This window comes from Pelophylax lessonae, assembly GCF_965119305.1.
Source record: "Pelophylax lessonae genome assembly, chromosome: 5".
Lineage (NCBI taxonomy): Eukaryota > Metazoa > Chordata > Amphibia > Anura > Ranidae > Pelophylax > Pelophylax lessonae.
The window spans coordinates 411,131,828-411,152,176 of NC_138772.1; the positions used below are offsets into that span (position 1 = coordinate 411,131,828).

The following is a 20,349-nucleotide window of genomic DNA, read 5'->3' on the forward strand; positions in this document are numbered from 1 at the left end:
TTTCAAGAGCGGTCAGTTCTTCTTCAGAGAAAGGTGCAACCTCCTCCTCAGGATCTTCATCATCAACTACTTCTTCTGGAAGCATGTGGAAAGGTATGAATTCGGGGGCTTCCGCCCGAAGGGTTCCTCTGTCAGCCAATTCGGATGAAGACAGGGAGGCAGGTGTGGGTTCTGATAACTGAGATGACCACATCCAGTCAGGTACCTCCTCTTCATCTTCCAGATCTTCAGATGGAGAATTTCCCTCCCTCACATCTGGGAGTATCGACTGAGATCTGGTGACTGGTCTGGACAGGCGAGAGGTCGAAGGGGTCTCTGGTGAATCTACGATAGGAGGCATGCGAACTGCTTCAGAGAGAGGTAGTAGATGGTTCCTATGCCAAGTCTTCAATGGACCCACACTTCCTTCAGGCCGAATTTGATACACAGGGAGGTTTGGTAGTTGCTTGCAGATAACATAAGGTTGGGACTTCCAGCGGTCTGCCAACTTGTGTTTTCCCGGGACACCCAAGTTCCTCAACAATACCCTGTCCCCGGGTTGCAAGTCCTGGATCCGAACTTTTAAGTCAAAATTCCTTTTATTCCTCAATCCACGTTGATCAGATGTTGCCTGAGCTTTATCATAGGCCGATTTCAGACTCTTCCTCAGTCGGTCCACATATCCCTTGTGTGATGCTGAAGAGGTGTGATCGGGCGAGATGCCAAAGGCCAAATCCACTGGCAACCGAGCCTCTCGCCCAAACATTAGACGATAAGGGGAATATCCAGTAACATCACTGACAGTACAGTTGTAAGCATGCACAATGGCAGCTACATGTTTGCCCCAATGCTGCTTCTTCTCTGAGCTCAAAGTTCCTAACATGTCCAAAAGAGTCCTGTTAAATCGTTCAGGCTGGGCATCCCCTTGTGGATGGTATGGAGTAGTTCTAGTCTTTTGAATGCCTAACAGATCTAACAGTCTCTTGATCAGTCTGCTTTCAAAGTCCCTTCCCTGATCAGAATGGAGGCGTTGTGGTAACCCATAGTGTACAAAGAACTTCTCTACAAGAACTTTGGCTACCGTTGAGGCCTTCTGATCCTTTGTTGGGAATGCTTGGGCGTATCTGGTAAAATGGTCTGTTACCACAAGGACATTCCCTTGACCACTCAGATCAGGCTCTAGGCAAAGGAAATCAATGCACACCAGTTCCATGGGTCCCTGGCTTTGCAGATGGCCCATTGGGGCTGCTTGACGTGGCAGAGTCTTCCTTTGTATGCATCGGACACAAGAATGACAGTATCCTTCAACTTCGTCCCTCATACAGGGCCAGTAGAACCTGTCTCAGACAAGCTGAAAAGTTCTTTCAGGTCCCAGATGGCCATGATTGTCATGAAGAGCAGCCAGAACTCTCTCTCTGTATTTAGCTGGTAAGAACAGTTGCCACTTCTCCTCCAGATCTTCGGATGGACCTCTTCGGTAGACCACCCCTTCTTGGATCTGTAGCCGGGTCCACTCTCTATGCAAAAGACGAGCCCCTTGAGGAGAGTCCGTTAGAAGTAACTCAGGGCACTGGATCTCCAATGCTTCCAAAAGAAGTTTCCCCAGAGGGTCTTCCAGGTGCTCCTTCCTCAAGTCCCTTTTGGACAAACAACTTGGGTCTGCAATAGTATTTGGGTACTCCAACAGCCTAAACCCCAATTTCTTCGGCTCTTGATCCTCCTCTGGATCGAAGTTCAGTTCCCTGATATAGGGCACGCACCCCTTCTGGAGCCAAATGGGTCCATTCTTCATCAGGTTCGTGTGGTGCATGCAACCTTCTGGATAGGGCATCTGCATCCCTGTTCCCGATTCCTGGCCGATACTTCAGGCTGAAGTTGAAGCTAGAGAGGGCAGCCAACCATCTGTGTCCTGTGGCATCCAGCTCGGCTGTAGTCAACAGATAGGTAAGGGGATTATTATCCGTCTTGACAATGAATTCAGCTCCGTACAGGTAATCTTTCAGTTTGTCGACCACTGCCCACTTTAAGGCCAGGAATTCAAGTTTGTGGGTAGGATAATTCCTTTCAGCAGGTAGTAGACTCCTGCTCACGTAGGCGACGTGTCGCAGGTGACCCTCATGTTCCTGGTAGAGTACCCCACCCAGCCCATCTCGGCTGGCATCGACATGTAGTTCATATGGTTTCGTGGGGTCTGCGTAGGCCAACACAGGGGCAGTGGTTAGATTCTTTTTCAACTGAATGAAAGCCCCTTCACATTCTGGGGTCCACTGATCCTGGATGGACTCCTTGGCCTTCCGGGGTCCCATGGTGGACTTCACTGGCTTGACCAGTTCAGGAACGTCATCTTCTTCGTTCTTTAGTAACTCATTGAGGGGTCGGGCAATCTTGGCGAACCCCTCTACAAACCTCCTGTAATAGGAGCAAAAACCCAGGAACGACCGAAGTTCGGTCACATTTGTAGGTCTCGGCCAGGAGGCGACAGCATCCAGCTTGTCCGGGTCAGTGGCCACCCCTTCTTCAGACACGATGTGGCCCAGGTAATGGACCTAGGACTGATAGAATTGGCACTTCTCAGGAGAAAGTTTCAGGCCTTCTTCATGTAGCCTCTTCAGGACCTTTTCCAACCTCTCCTCGTGTTCTTCCAAAGTTCTGCCAAACACGATAACATCATCCAAGTATACCAGTACCTCTATCAAATTCATATCTCCAACGGTCCTTTCCATCAGCCTTTGGAAGGTAGCAGGGGCCCCTGACAACCCCTGAGGCATGCGATTGAACTCAAAGAACTCCACAGGGGTGATGAAGGCTGTCTTCTCCCGATCTTCAGGGTGCATGGGGATCTGATAATACCCACTCTTTAAGTCCATCACACTGAACCACTTCGCCCCTGACAGGCTCTGTAGGGCGTCTTCCATTCGAGGAGTGGTATACTGGTCTGGGATGGTTCTTCTGTTCAGCGTTCGGTAGTCAATACAAAGCCTCAGAGATCCGTTTTTCTTCCGGACTACCACTATCGGAGAAGCATATGGGCTCCTGGATTCTCTGATAATCCCGGTCTTCTTGAGTTCTGCCAGCTGTTGACGTAGATCTCTAAGTCACCTAAGGGGATTCGCCGGACTCTTTCCCTGAAAGGTTTGTCCTCACTCAGGCGGATCTTATGAGTGGCACTCCTGGCACATCCCACGTCAAACTCGTCCTTAGAGAATATTTCCCTCCATCGAGCAAGTTGTGCCTTGGCCCTCTTCACCCATTCCGGTGGGAGGGCAGCGTTTCCAGAGCAGAGCTCTTCTATGACAACTTCACCCCTTTCCTCCTCTTTAAGATCAGATGGGACAACTGGGGTAGCCGGGTTAACTTGGCCCAACAGCACTCTGGCCGGTACCTTCACCGGTGTAGTAGAGGTGTTTCTGACACTCACTAAAACCCTTCCACGGTTTTTCTGTAACACTTTCAAAGGGATCACTTCAGGAATTACTTCTATCCCTCTCTCCTCTTCCTGTGGACCTGATTCAAAGATGATAAAAGGGCCCGGCTGTTTCCATGTGAGTTTAACGGAAGCTTTCAGACAAGCCACCTCTCCTGGCTGCAAGACCTTCCGTTCTGCCCAACTTCCAGAGTCTTCCAACTCCTTCTGCAGGAGTCTCTTGCTCCAATACTAATCGTTGATAGGCCTGCCGTAGCATGGGGTGAATCCTTGGCGCTGGAGCATCCTGTCCCTGGACCAGCTGTGTCAGGAGGCGCCTTACCAGGTCAGTGTTGGTCCCTACGATGAGAGAGCTTTTGCTGGCCCCTGGCGGACGAGGACAGACCACCGCTAGGGTGTCGAAGGTTTCAGCTTCACCAGCCACTGATGGGTCAAAGGTCAACTTGATTGGCAGATACCCGTCATAGGGAAAACTTTGAGTCCCGATACCCCATATCTCTAGATCTTCCAGTTTCTGCAGAGGTAGATGGGTGAGGTGTTTATCATAAAAATCTCTGTACAAAAGAGTCACTTGAGCCCCAGTGTCAAGGAGGGCTCTTGTGTAAATTCCTTCTACCTGGACGGAGACTACAGGGGAAGGCCCGACCAAGTTAGTTGGGAATTCTCTTGGAGTGGCCTTGTAGTCTGATTCAGTTCTCTGCACCCAAGCTCTTTTCTTCTTGTTTTTTCTTCTGGACTTCAGTCCCCTCTGGGCCCGATGTGCATTGATTTTCCTCCTCTCAGTAGCCTGGAGTATAGAACTAGGGGCGTTGTACCTGGATCTGACTCCCTGACTCAGATTCCCTGAATCATTGAGTCTCTTGGAGTCCCTTGAAACTGGCGGGCACCCGGTCGACTCCTTCACGGGTGCCCTCTGAAGTTTTTCCGCTGGCTTGCGAGGTTCTGAGGCGAAATTTCCTGGGCTGGGACATACTCCTCTAACATGTCCTACTCCCCCACAGTTGAAACAAGTTAGCGATCTCCTAGGTCTTGGTTCCGGGTCTACTCTAAGGTTAGAAGGTTTATCCGGCTTCTCTGACGCGTTCCCATCAGGTAGAGTAGATGCCTGACTAGTCAGGATGGACACCATTTCTATCAACTGGGACACCTGGGTCTTTAGGAGTTCAACTTGCGAGTCACTTTCTTTTGCACTTATCACTCTGACACGAGCAGTTGAGTCAAACTGCCGACTCTTCCTTTTGTTGTCCAACATGACCTCTTCTTCTCTGACCATTCGGATCAGGTCAGGGTATTCCAGAATGCCACCATCTTGGCCAGTTCGCAACAGTATGGCAATGGGATCTAAGGGTTGAGCCCCTCTCAGCACCTGCCGTGCACGAGTCTCATCTACCTTCCGGGGGTCTATCCCTTTCTTTAACAAGATCTGGTGGATGATCTTATCCAGGCGTCTAATAAATTCGGACAACTTCTCTTCCTCTTCTTGGTAACAGTGGTCTAACTGGTAAAGAAGTTCAGCCACGTTCTCCGTCCGACCAAATACATCTTGTAGAATGTCTAGATAATCCTGTGCAGTACAGTTCTTTTTGCTTAGCTTGAGATTACGTACGGCCTCTAGTGCAGGTCCCCTTAAACTTTCTGTGATTCTCTGTTTCTTGTGCTGTTCTGGTACCTCCCACTCTTCCAAAGCCTGAGTGGCGGTATCTAACCACTCTTCAAACCCATCTTCTGTTGAAGGCACAGGCTGTTTCCCAGAGAATGTCCTGAGCTTCCTATATCCAGTCATCAGATAGTTTGGGGAGTCCTTACTACATTTTGCTACGATTTACCAGAGAACAGCACACAGTTCTGAGCTAAAGGTAGACAAAGGTGGTGACTCTGGACTCCCTTCTTGGACACCTTTTTCTTTGCTGGATCCCCCAGGAGTGGTGGATGAGGGACCTTCAGTAAGGACTTCTGGATGTATTAAGAAAAGTTCTGTTTGGTCAGTAGTCTTTACACTGGTTCCCTTAAAGTAATTAGGGACCCCCTTCCTCCACTCACACAATGCATACGTATGTGGAACGGTGGTGTCTGTCTTTATGTCAGTCACCCAGAATTTCCTGTCTGTGGACAGTGCCCTTAAAACTGGGAGGAGTTTTTCCTCAGTCCAGACCTCTCCCTTGATTTCAACCACCAGGCCATTTTCCACTACAACATTCTCTTCCCTGCACCACTCGGCTGCAGCGGTAGGATCCATTTCTGCGTTGAGGGGGATTCTGTGGCTGAGATGGTTGTGTTGCAGGACTGTAGATATCCCGGACGAGCCCCCACGTGTAGCACTACCCCCGTAGGAGCTGCTGATTAGACTATTGGGTCTATGCCCTGCCTAACAACCCTCGGAATTGGCTCGAACACTCCCTAGGCACAACTGACCCAGAACAGGACTGGAATACTACATGGCTACACAAATTGTAATATAACACTTCAATAAATAATAATGACTTGTTACCTCTCTCCAGCTGTAGTCCTTCTGGGTGACACAATGGGACAACACACAGGATTGCATTAAATTAAAGCTTAATTTACTATGTATCAGAATGAAACAAGTGAGATACAATGAAATATGGCTCTTTAAGGAATTACATGTACCAACTTAGAAAGATAAAAGTACTCCCACAGTCATGTATAATGAATGCCAGACACAGTACCAGACAGGTAGGCCTATCTGAGTCCCACATGTGATTCCGCTGTTTCTTCTCTATATCTTCGCTAGCAATGTTGGTGCACTCGCGATTTGTAATCCACATTGAGGATGGATGATCAATAGAGAAGATGGCAGCAAACAGTTAGTAATCACCGCGGGGTGTCTGTGCAGGTTTGGCGGTAAAACTTCTGTGGGAGATGTACTGGGCCACCCGATATATTGCCTTCTACTACTCTAAGGTTAATCCTAACTAAAGTTATTTCTTTGGTAGATAGAGTCAGTTTTTTTGGGCAGGTGCCCTCTCACCAACAGGACTGTCTCATCTCCGGCCTCTGTCACCAGCCGCGCTAGGTATTAGTGGTGGATGACTGTGGTCTCTGCAAAACATCGATGGGACCTCCAGGAGGGATCCTCTACTGGAGATGAAACACTGCAACTTAGTCACTTCAGGCCCAGGAGTTTCGGCCTAACATGCAGCATCAGCCCACAGCACTGGCTTCCTGCTTGTCTCACTGTGTCTTTTCCAAGAGAGTGAGCCTGGCTCCTCCCTTCCTTTATAAAGCTTCCCCCAGAAGGCTGTGCGGTGAAGCAGTGCACCCTGGTACTCTAAGAGAATTATGGATGTTGTATTCTGTTAAACTCACAGACAGAAATTCACAGAACAGCTGCAATGTGTCATTTTGGCCACTAGATGGAGCAGAGTTCCTTCCACATGTCAAACAGTTATCTTTTTCGCATATGACACCTCGCGACACATATTTTATGTTTATGTTTTTTTTTTTAAGTTAAATATCACCACCAGAAGAAAGTTGGACTTTTTTGGCCATGGAACATCACTCTCCAGATGGAGTATTGACACGTATGTCCTAATCATCAAGTACTGAGATCTTCATCAGTTAAAGGCCTTGTTCACATTGGAGCGATTTGTTAAGCGATATGACAGGTCAAATTGCATGACAAGTCACAGCCTATTGCAGGAAATGGCACCGTTCCAATCTGTCAAGGTGAACCCATATTGGTTTATACAGTATATCAGAATAAGAGCAATGCCTAAAGTGTTGGGTGGCTCACTTATGTACACTGCAGTCTTTATTGAAAACCCCCCGCATGACTGTGCTTAAAACAAAATTTAGTAAAAACAAAAACCAAAATATCATGATAAATTTCTTTGTTTTAAATGGAAGCTCTGACGGCCTTACAATATGGTTTGAAGCCCAAGTCGAGCCTGGCAAAAAAAAAAAAAAGCCTACTATAAAATTTGCGCAACATGGCGAAACTCCCTGCTGTCAACTATGTAAATGTTATTATGGGATGCGACTCCTTTTGTTTAATATCAAGTGTTTGCTGTGAACCACTTACAAAGCACAACAGGGGTAAGGGAAGTTAAAGATTCACAAAGGTCACTGTCTCGCCAATGATATGATGAGGGTGTATGTACCTAAATGAACTAATGTCAAAAATATGTCAGCCGTATAGCACAAATTGATAAAGTAGGTAATAAAGACACCCTTGCTGTTAAACCGCTTGCCGCCCGCCCGCCGTCATATGACGGCGGGGCGGAGCGACCATTATCCTGGGCTGCCGTCAAATGACGGCGGCACTTTAAGTAGGGCAGGCGCGCGATCGCGTGCGCGCCGCCCTGCACTGCCGGTGTCGGGGTGTCCCCGGGACACCCCCCGTCACCGGCAGTGGGGAAACAGCCAATGGGCTCGGCTGTGTTCCAATGACACAGCCGATCACAATGAAGGCGCCCACCAGATGACCGCGCATGCGCGATCGGGAGCGCGCAGCGCGGTCATGTCGGTGGCACTGTGTTCCGTAGGAACACAGCTGTCACCGGCGGTAGTAAACAGTCACTGACAGTGACTGTTTACTATGTGATCGGCTGTGAATCCATTCACAGCCGATCACAAAATGTAAACAAAGAGCAGTAACTCAGTGTTACTAGCTCTTCTCCCCTCATACAGTTTCCAGTATGAGGGGAGAAGAGCTAGAAATAGTGAGTTACTGCTCTGTACACATGTCACAAAGTAAAAATCACACTAATAAAGGTCCCCACACAGTCCTCAGCCCCCCCCCAATGTCACCTGTCACCCAACAGTCACCTCATCAGTGCCCAGAAATTGACACCCATAACGTTCACATGTGAGCGTAGCAATCGCAGGCAGAATCACTGCGATTCTGCCCGCGATCCGGAAATCATTGCAAATCGCGGGACACCTGTGCGTTGCCCCTGATTTGCAATAGCACCCCAAACGCTGTGCGATGTTGCCGCCATTTCCACCTGCCGAATCGTGGTAACATCGCGCAAACATCGCATGACGCCCAAAAAAGGTACAAGAGTTTCTTTGGAGCGTCATGCGTTGTTTGCGTGATGTTACCTCGATTCGGCAGGCGGAAATCGCAGCAACATCGCACAGCGTTTGGGGTGCTATTGCAAATCACGGGCAACGCACAGGCGCCCCGCAATTTGCAATGATTTCTGGATCACGGGCAGAATCGCAGTGATTCTGCCCGTGATCGCTACGCTCACATGTGAACGTAGCCTAAAGTTCACCGGTCACCAGAGACTGCCATCAGTACCGCCGTGCACCATCGCCCGTCACCTGTCACCCATCAGTGACCATCGCCCGTCACCTATCACCCCATCAATCACCGTCACCTGTCACCCCATCAGTCATCGTCACCTGTCACCCCATCAGTCATCGTCACTTGTCACCCCATCAATCATCGTCACATGTCACCCCATCAGTCATCGTCACCTGTCACCCCATCAGTCATCGTCACTTGTCACCCCATCAATCATCGTCACATGTCACCCCGTCAGTGATTGTCATCTGTCACCCCATCAATCATCGTCACCTGTCACCCCATCAATCATCGTCACCTGTCACCTCATCAATCATCATCACCTGTCACCTCATCAATCATCGTCACCTGTCACCCCATCAGTCATCGTCACCTGTCACCCCATCAGTCATCGTCACCTGTCACCCCATCAGTCATCGTCACCTGTCACCCCGTCAGTCATCGTCACCTGTTTGCCATATACATGCAATCACTTACTGACCGCCTAACGACTATATGCGTCGGCCATTAAAAGCTAAATACTGGGGTTATGGCAGCAGATAGCCCCCATAACCCCGGTATTTTTTGAAACGGCGGGCGGTCGGCTTTCAGATAAGGGTGGTCCCAGTGGCGGATTCGCCACGGAATTACCCTTACGGTGCAGGGGAAGAGGTGCCCCCCCCCTCCTGCCGCGTCCCAGACGTTTTCCCAGCTTACCGGACCCGCCGGCAGCGGGGAAAACTATCCGGTCCCGGATCCTCAGAGACAGGAAGTCGAGTGAGGGCAAGATGGCCCTCACTCAACTCTATGGTCTTGGAGGACCGGAGCTACGTCAAAAGACGTTGCCTAGCAACCGGTTTAAAGGGCCGCTTTTTTTTTTTGCTTTTTTTTTTCCTCTTTCAACAATTTTTTTTTTTTTTTTTGCTTTTTTAGTGTAGTTGTGAGGTGTGAGGTCTTTTTGACCCCAGATCTCACAATAAAGAGGACCTGTCATGCCTATTTCTATTACAAGGGATGTTTACATTCCTTGTAATAGGAATAAAAATGATCAAAACATTTTTTTTTTTAAACTGTGTAAAAATAAAAAAATAATAAATAAAATAAATAGGAAAAAAAAAAAAATTAAAGCGCCCTGTCCCCGTTAGCTCGCGCGCAGAAGCAAACGCATACGCAAGTCCCGCCCACATATGTAAACGGTGTTCAAACCATACATGTGAGGTATCGCCGCGATCGTTAGAGCGAGTGCAATAATTTGAGCCCTAGACCTCCTCTGTAACTCTAAGCTGGTAACCTGCAGAAATTTTTAAAATGTTGCCTATGGGGATTTTTAAGTACCAATGTTTGGCGCCATTCTGTGAGCATGCGCAATTTTGAAGCATGACATGTTGGGTATCTAATTACTCGGCATAACATTATCTTTCACATTATGGAAAAAAATTGGGCTAAATTTACTGTTTTCTGATTTTTGAGTTCAAAAAAGTGAATTTTTTTCAAAAAAATCGCATTTGGAAGACTGCTGCGCAAATATAGTGTGATAAAAAATATTGCAACGATCTCCATTTTATTCTCTAGGGTCTCTGCTAAAAAAAATATATAATGTTTGGGGGTTCAAAGTAGTTTTCTAGCAAAAAAAATGATTTTAGCTTGTAAACACCAAGTGTCAAAAATAGGCCCAGTCTTAAAGTGGATAAATGGACAACTTTGTGTAAAGCGCTACTTGGATGTGAGGCCTATGTATGTGGCCAGGCTGTGAAAAAGTGTTACACATGTGGTATCACCATACTCAGGAGGAATAGCAGAATGTATTTTGGGGTGCAAGTTTTGCTATGTACATGCGATGTGTTAGAAATATTGCATAAATGGACAGCTTTGTGTAAAAAAAATGTGTTTTCATTTTCTTTCCACATTTTCCAAAAACTTGTGGAAAAAAATGACATATTCAAAAGACTCATTATGCCTCAAAAATTATACGTTGGGCTGTTTGCTTTCCAAAATGGGGTCATTTTATGGGGGTTTCCATTGTCCTGGTGCTCCAGGGCCTTCAAAAGTGCGATAGGTTGTCAGGAAATGATATGTGTAATTTGTGCTCCTAGAATGCCGGACGCTGCTACTTGGATGTTAGGCCTCTGTATGTGGCCAGGCTGTGAAAAAGTCTCACACATGTGGTATCGCCATACTCAGGAGGAGTAGTAGAATGTGTTTTGGGGTGTAGTTGCAAGTATACATGTGCTGTGTGAGAGAAATAACCTGTTAATTCGGCAATTTGTAAAAAAAAAAAAATAAAAAATAAAAATCTTCATTTTGCAAAGCATTGTGGGAAAAAAATTACAACTTCAAAAAACTCATCATGCCCCTTATTAAATACCTTGGAATGTCTACTTTCCAAAAAGGGGTCATTTGGGGGGTATTTGTACTTTCCTGACCTTTTAGTGTCTCAAGAAATGAGATAGGCCTTCAGTACATCAGGTGTGATCAAGTGTGATCAATTTTCAATGAATAGCACCATAACTTGTTGACTCTATAACTTTCATAAAGACCAAATAATATACACTTATTTGGGTTTTTTTACCAAAGATAAGTAGCAGTATAAATTTTGGACAAAATTTGTGAAGAAAAATGACTAATTTGCAAAATTTTATGACAGAAACAAAGAAAAATGCATTTTTTCACGATATTTTCAGTCTTTTTTTATTTATAGCACAAAAAATAAAAAACCCAGTATTGATCAAATACCATCAAAAGAAAGCTCTATTTGTGTGAAAAAAAGGACACAATTTTTGTATGGGTACAGTGTTGCATGACTGAGTAATTCTCAGTCAAAGTGTGAGAGCGCTGAAAGCTGAAAATCGGTCTGGGCAGGAAGGGGGTGAAAGTGCACTGTAGGCAAGTGGTTAACTAATACAAATTTACAAAACTTTATTAATGACTAAATTTGATTAAAAAACCTTAGTAAGGTAAATACCTATAGTCACACCTTCCAGTACAGGGGTAAGGATATTGTCAGCCCTTATATTCAATCCGGATAGCAGCCAGATTCAATCCAGTTTGCTGGGAACTTCATTTCAAATCCCTGTAATGAAGCATTAGAGCTTACTATGCTCTTTTTAAACTGGGGATCCCCTTACTCCTATAATATTTCCTGTTCCTATTTTAGGATGATCATCTTTCACAGAAATTCTCAACTAATTGAAACTCTTTAAAAGTGTCACCTTGAGGTACTCTGTATTGGCTGCTATAATTTCTCCAGGTACTGTTTCCCACAGACTCCCCTGCTCACCACCCCAGTGCAACTTCTCTTAATAACTAAATGATGCCAGTCTTCATTAAACCCACTTACTTCCTGGCCCTGCCCCTGCCCTGCATGTATAGGACAATGTTGCAGGGAACAGTGTGTGTATATATATATATATATATATATATATATACAGTGGGTACGGAAAGTATTCAGACCCCCTTAAATTTTTCACTCTTTGTTATATTGCAGCCATTTGCTAAAATCATTTAAGTTCATTCTTCTTCCTCATGAATGTACACATAGCACCCCATACTGACAGAAAAACACAGAATTGTTGACATTGTTGCAGATTTATTAAAAAAGAAAAACTGAAATATCACATGGTCCTAAGTATTCAGACCCTTTGCTGTGACACTCATATATTTAACTCAGGTGCTTTCCATTTCTTCTGATCATCCTTGAGATGGTTCTACACCTTCATTTGAGTCCAGCTGTGTTTGATTATACTGATTGGACTTGATTAGGAAAGCCACACACCTGTCTATATAAGACCTTCCAGATCACAATGCATGTCAGAGCAAATGAGAATCATGAGGTCAAAGGAACTGCCTGAAGAGCTCAGAGACAGAATTGTGGCAAGGCACAGATCTGGCCAAGGTTACAAAAAGATTTCTGCTGCACTTAAGGTTCCTAAGAGCACAGTGGCCTCCATAATCCTCAAATGGAAGACGTTTGGGACGACCAGAACCCTTCCTAGAGCTGGCCGTCCGGCCAAACTGAGCTATCGGGGGAGAAGAGCCTTGGTGAGAGAGGTAAAGAAGAACCCAAAGATCACTGTGGCTGAGCTCCAGAGATGCAGTCAGGAGATGGGAGAAAGTTGTAGAAAGTCAACCATCACTGCAGCCCTCCACCAGTTGGGGCTTTATGGCAGAGTGGCCCGACGGAAGCCTCTCCTCAGTCTAAGACACATGAAAGCCCGCATGGAGTTTGCTAAAAAACACCTGAAGGACTCCAAGATGGTGAGAAATAAGATTCTCTGCTCTGATGAGACCAAAATAGAACTTTTTGGCCTTAATTCTAAGCGGTATGTGTGGAGAAAACCAGGCACTGCTCATCACCTGTCCAATACAGTCCCAACAGTGAAGCATGGTGGTGGCAGCATCATGCTGTGGGGGTGTTTTTCAGCTGCAGGGACAGGACGACTGGTTGCAATCGAGGGAAAGATGAATGCGGCCAAGTACAGGGATATCCTGGACAAAAACCTTCTCCAGAGTGCTCTGGACCTCAGACTGGGCCGAAGGTTTACCTTCCAACAAGACAATGACCCTAAGCACACAGCTAAAATAACGAAGGAGTGGCTTCACAACAACTCCGTGACTGTTCTTGAATGGCCCAGCCAGAGCCCTGAATTAAACCCAATTGAGCATCTCTGGAGAGACCTAAAAATGGCTGTCCACCAACGTTTACCATCCAACCTGACAGAACTGGAGAGGATCTGCAAGGAGGAATGGCAGAGGATCCCCAAATCCAGGTGTGAAAGACTTGTTGCATCTTTCCCAAAAAGACTCCTGGCTGTATTAGATCAAAAGGGGGCTTCTACTAAATACTGAGCAAAGGGTCTGAATACTTAGGACCATGTGATATTTCAGTTTTTCTTTTTTAATAAATCTGCAACAATGTCAACAATTCTGTGTTTTTCTGTCAGTATGGGGTGCTATGTGTACATTCATGAGGAAGAAGAATGAACCTAAATTATTTTAGCAAATGGTTGCAATATAACAAAGAGTGAAAAATTTAAGGGGGTCTGAATACTTTCCGTACCCACTGTATATATCATATGTAGCACTGCTTTCTGCAGCATTCAGGATCAGCCTACTGCCAGAGGAAGACGAGGGTGAAGATAACCTGTGATGTCCCCGTACTGAATAGAACACATTTAGAAAAAAGTTTAGATTTTTTTTTTCTGCAGAGCAGATATGCTTCAATGGTTGGGGAAGGAAAGAGGAAGGGGGAAATCCTAGCCCGAAGTTTGACATTAAGGCCCCTTTCACACAGGCGGACCGTTCAGATCCGCCTGTCCGTTATTTTGGCGAATCTGAACGGTCCCCCCATGCATCCCTATGGGGCATCGGATGTTAGCGGAGACATGTCCGCTGACATCCGATCCGATTCGATCCGTCAAATCTAGACAGATGTAAACCCTATTTTCCATCCGTCCAGCGGATGGGATCGGATGAGAACGGACCGAGGGTCCGTTCCCATCCAATTCCCCCATAGAGATGTATGGGGAATTGACAGCTGTGTTTCCGCACATAGCGCGGAGAACAGCTGTCATCCTCCTGCTCAGCGGGGGATCGGTGGATCGATCCCCTGCTGAGATAAACGGAGTCCGTCCGACAGACGGATAGTGTGAAAGAAGCCTTAAATTTCAGCACCTCTTTTACCTAGCCTCCATAGTGATCACCAGTGAAACATTTTGAAAGGAGTAATTTTGACCCAGATAATGCAGTGTGTAATAGCTATCATGACCCAGAATATGTAGAAACTCTTGTTTTCAATTAATTTTGGCGTTATAACAGGCAAAATACTAATAAACAATTAGCTTTTCTTTCAAAGAGTGCATCCAAAAAACAAAATGCAGACGTTAAGTTAAACAGCTTTCCTTTATGATTTATGCATTGCCCAGTTTGTATTTCTAATATAAAGTTACTATAGGCAGAAGATAGTGGTTGTACATTGGGGTATGATTTAGCTGTCACAATACCTTTTTTTTCTTTTTGCAACGGTTGCATAACCAGGCTTGTTTATACATCTTTGATGCTCAGACATGCATGTTCATGTGTAGACAGAAGACTACAATGACTATGCAAACCTGTGTTATAGGATAAACAATAATGAATTCAGCTATGTATTGAAATATTCATCCAAGAAAAAAAAAAACAGGGCTGCCTGTGATTACCCAATAAAGTTATGTTATTATTTTGGGTTCCTGATGTGATAAAAGCAAATTGGTTGGTATGGGCAACAGCACCGGTTGGGATAAAATCTGTCTTATCCCTTTTTATTAATTCCCCCCTAGGTGTCCCTGGGGACAGAGAAAGTGCATACTATAGGCCATGCTACTAAGATTGATCCAAGTTTCTGAGTAATTTACCTTTACAATGGTGATCTGTACATTGCTCATCCTTGCAGGAACTGAACTATGACGGTCCACAGCTTTCCGAGACTCCTTCAATGTTATCAATATAAGCGTAAATGAAGTTATTATAATTCCACAAGGAATTAGGAAGCAAAACACAAAAAGAGCTATAGTGTAAGACATGGCGGATTGGCTCACGTTAGAAGAACGCCAGTCGATGCAGCAAGCTGTGCCATATGGTTCTGCTCCATAATTGCCCCAGTGAATTAAAGGTGAAGTGGCAAAAAGAGCTGAGTATGCCCAGGCGCAGCAAATGAGAATGCTTCCATGTTTATGGCCAAATCTATTTCCTAAAAAAGATGAGTTTTTGTTAAAATTACAATTCACATACCAAGATATATACACAAAATGAGCATTTTACTTTGCATAATCTAATAAGAGAGGGAAATGAAACGTTCTCTGACCTAATGACTAAGCTTCATCAGCTGCCATTCCCATGACTGCTTCAGTAGGCAGCAAGGACATTGTTATAGAAAAAGGTTACAAATCAGAACCCAGAAGTGTTTTTTTTTCTGGTTAATACAGTTAAAATGCAACATGTTTGATTCACAAAGCTTTACACAAGTATAAGGATTTTTATTTTCATAGGAACAAGAGGAGAAGGCCCAAGGGACTTTAAAGAGACAACCACACAAAAAAATATAAAATTACATGAGTTTTATTCTACAAAAAGATAAAAAAGACAATACATAATGTTACATATAACAAACATAGTACTCAGCTAAGAACATTGTACATAACCAATATGTATAGAGATACTTAATAATCCGTTTGAACATCAATCGTATCGATGGTCTATGCTTGCTGGATCTCGACGCGTTTTGCGAAGACACTGTTTCGCTTCATCAGGAAAAAAGCACAGATAAACTATAGGCAAGAAAACGTAGCAACATGAGACAAAGACCCAAAAAAAAAAAAGTATTTGTTTCATGTTTTCTTGCCTATAGATTATCTGTGCTTTCTTTCTCCTGATGAAGCGAAACTGTGTCTTCGCGAAACATGTCAAGATCCAGCAAGCACAGACCATCGATACGATTGATGTTCAAACTGATTAAAAAGTATCTCTATACATATTGGTTATGTGCAATGTTCTTAATTGAGTACTATGTTTGTTATATGTAACACTATGTATTGTCTTTTTTTTATCTTTTTGGAGCATAAAACTTAAGTAATTTTATAAAAATAAAAGGGTAAATAGGATCAAAGGACCCAGACCACCAGGCAGCGCTGATAAATCATATATACATGGTAAATCTGAATGTGAACTATATTCCAAGGACACCCATGATATTAAATCCAAAAATAAAATAAAATACACAATAAATAGAATTTGCAGTATTGGGATAAATTATAGTACAACAATAAACATGTCTATAAATGCTCTGTAAATGCTCTATAAACAAGTCCAATTAATAGGGGATTAATTAATTAGACTTGTTTATAGAGCATTTACAGAGCAATTATAGACATATTTATTGTTGTACTATAATTTATCCCAATACTACAAATTCTATTTGTTGTGTATTTTATTTTATTTTTGGATTTAATATCATGGGTGTCCTTGGAATATAGTTCACATTCAGATTTACCATGTATATATGATTTATCAGCGCCGCCTGGTGGTCTGGGTCCTTTGATTCAATTCACCCTTTTATTTTTATTGTCATTATTTGTTAGGTGGCAGCTCATTACTTAGAGATTATCTTCTTACATCATTGGCGCAGGGTGGAGACTTCTTGTGATTCTCATAGGTTGTTCTTCCTTTTTTACTTTATGTAATTTTATATTTTTTTGTGTGATTGTCTCTTTAAAGTCCCCTGGGCCTTTTTTACCTCTTGTTCCATTACAATACTTTTTGGGACTGAGACACACCTGTCTTCCGTATATGTCAGCCCAGCTCTTTCCCGATTTTTATTTTCAGCCATTTAACTATAATGTGAAATCTATTTGGACTTTAATTTTTGGAAAATAAGCATTTTTATCATGTTCTCTTTGCTTTGTGAATTAAAGCTACATTGTGGTGTCTAGTAGTAAGTGAGATGCTTTCACTAATATGTTAAAAATGGAGTAAAGGCTCATTTGAAAGGGTGGTTCCACATATTTTTTGGCAAAGTAGAACAAGGTTTTATCCTGTGAAAGCTTTCTACTGCCAGACTTCCACTCCAGTATAAGACTTGCCCCCATTTATACGAGGACGGGCATACTTTAAATGGTGTCACAAAGCATTATATCCTGAAGGCAAAAAGAATGCTAGAAACCAGTGTAGTAGTATTTAGGGATGATCAAACTTTTCAAAAGTTTGGTTCGGCCAGAACATCCGAACTTCCCGAAAGTTCAGCCCGGATATCAGAACCCCATTGAAATCAATGGGACCCGAACTTCGGTAATAAAAAAAAACACAAATTTGAAGCCCTAAAACCCAATAAATGCCCCTTAAAAGTGCCTAGGGTTCTGGGTCATGCCCCAGGGACTATTAATCACACAAAAAAAAAGGTCTTAAAAATTGTCATTTTTGATAGAGAGCCAATTATTGAAAAAATGTAAAAAAAAAAATGGATTTAGTGTCTGGGGGGTCTAAAAAGTGTACATGTGAAGTTTCAGCTCTGTAGCATGTCCAGAACCATATAAAAAAAGATTGTTTGTATTTTGTCACTTATAGAACAGGGATATGGCTCCGCTCTTTTCACACCTTGCCGGTTTAGTATCAAGCGTTTTTTTGGGCATTTTTTGGGGGTGTTGGAGGCAGGCAAAACATCTGAACTTCTGTATAGGGGTATATATACACACACACTTATATGTACAGTATATATACTCATACACATATATAGGTGTGAAAGTAGCAGAACACTATACTTTTGCTAATGAAAAAATTAAACTAATATGGCTCCGCTCCTAACACACCTATATATGTGTAAGTGTAAAATACATACAAGTGTGTGTGTATATATATATATATATATATATATATATATATACCCCTATACAGAAGTTCAGATGTTTTGCCTGCCTCCAAAGAGCCCCAAAAAAGTGCCCAAAAAAACGCCTGCAAGAACAAACCTGGGCATTTTTTTTGGCGCTTGCATTTTTTTGGGTTCTTTGGAGGCAGACAAAACATCTGAACTTCTGTATAGGGGTATATATATATATACACAAACTTTAATGTATTTTACACTTACACATATATAGGTGTGTTAGGAGCGGAGCCATATTAGTGCTAATTATTTAATTAGCGCAATTATAGTGTTCTGCTACTTTCACACCTATATATGTGTAGGTGTGTATATATACCCCTATACAGAAGTTCAGATGTCATGCCTGCCTCCAAAGAACCCAAAAAAATGCCCAAAAAAACGTCTGCAAGAACAAACCTGGGCATTTTTTTTTGGCGCTGGCAATTTTTTTGGCATTTTTTTGGGTTCTTTGGAGGCAGGCAAAACATCTGAACTTCTGTATAGGGGTATATATACACACACACTTATATGTATATATACCCATACACATATATACAGTAGGTGTGAAAGTAGCAGAACACTATACTTTTGCTAATGAAAAAATTAAACTAATATGACTCCGCTCCTAACACACCTATATATGTGTAAGTGTAAAATACATATCAGTGTATGTGTATATAAATACCCCTATACAGAAGTTCAGATGTTTTGCCTGCCTCCAAAGAACCCAAAAAAAGTGCCCAAAAAAACGCCTGCAAGAACAAACCTGGGCATTTTTTTTTTGGTGCTGGCATTTTTTTTGGCATTTTTTTGGGTTCTTTGGAGGCAGGCAAAACATCTGAACTTCTGTATAGGGGTATATATATATATATATATATATATATACACACACACTTATATGTATTTTACACTTACACATATATAGGTGTGATAGGAGCGGAGCCATATTAGTGATAATTATTTAATTAGTGCAAGTATAGTGTTCTGCTCCTTTCACACCTACATATGTGCAGGTGTATATATACAGACGTGTGTGTATATATACCCCTATACACATGTTCAGATGTCATGCCTGACTCCAAACATGTCCTCAAAAAAGCCCTATAAATGCCTGCAGCAAAAAGAATGCTGACAGGGGCGAAGCCATATTAGTGCACTGAATGTGACACAAGAGAAACAATCTTTTCTCTATAGCGGTCACCCTGATATGGAAGGGTTTTGTCACCCTTCCATAGCAGTCACAGTCAGTTAACCCTACACTACACTACGGTCCCCTTACACTTAACACTTTCCCTACAGAAACTGAATAATTAAAGCTAACTATAGTGGAAAATAGCACCCTAACTACACTAGATATCCCTTTCCTCACACTAAAAATTGCTAAATGACACTTTGTAACAGAAGTCACAGAACTGCTTCCACTCTCTTCCATGTCCCTGTATAACAATGCTAGGAATTTGGCGGGGGCTATCTTATATACTGGGGGGCGTATTCACTAATGATTGGCCTATGGACCCCCTAGTCACTCCAATCACATTCCTAGCATTCTCCTGCCCCCTCAATTGGCTTTTACTGATGGTTCTGGTCCAATCACGGGCTTTTAAAGCCCATTTCCTGAACCATTTCATTTTGGTTGGTTCTGGTTGCCGAATTCCGAACTTTTTGAGCAAAAAGTTCTAAATTCCGCCGAACCTCGAACAGCCAATGTTCGGGTCGAACTGATGGTTGACCCGAACCGTTCGATCATCCCTAGTAGTATTAGGTTTGTGCTCTTTTACTAACTGGCTTGGTGTGAATAAGTACCTTTTTAAAGGCTTTACATTTTCCTCATATCAAGAAAACTGCTAGGACTGCAAAAACTTGAAACAATTTCATATGGTTTGAATGACATGCTTTCAGGAAATACTTTCCCTACTTTTGATCTAGGCAGTACAAAATCCATAGAGAGCTGTTTGGCATGGAATAAGGAAGAACATTTTTTAAAAGCTTGTCTTGAAAAATGAACTGTTAGTATAGATAACAAAGTATCGGTTACATTGCTCAACTATGTTTTTACAAGTGAGTGGCTACAGTCACCTGAGGGCCCATTCACACTTGATTGCATTAATGCACATTCCGGGTAAATGGGTCCTAAAGTATTTCTACTGCAAACTGTGTGACTGTCAATAAGTGAACTTACCATAAGTAGGAAAACAAACTTTCAAGCAGCACACCGTACTTAGTAATGTTACAGTTGACAAACTACATATTCCAAACAGAACACCACAGAAAGCATAAAACAAACAAACATGTGTTCCATATATCCACCTA

The 20,349-nt window shown here is 43.3% G+C and overlaps 1 protein-coding gene across 1 annotated transcript in view; it reads right to left on the reverse strand.

Moving 5' to 3' along the window:
* Positions 1–20,349, reverse strand: part of LOC309556539 (opsin-5-like) — a gene marked incomplete at its 5' end in the record, with an annotated part of 138,066 nt that overhangs the window by 14,987 nt on the left and 102,730 nt on the right. The window contains 2 exons of the mRNA XM_082258983.1: positions 15,044–15,378; positions 20,219–20,346. Coding sequence (XP_082115109.1) covers positions 15,044–15,378; positions 20,219–20,346 — 463 coding nt within the window. The remainder of the gene's footprint in view (positions 1–15,043; positions 15,379–20,218; positions 20,347–20,349) is intronic.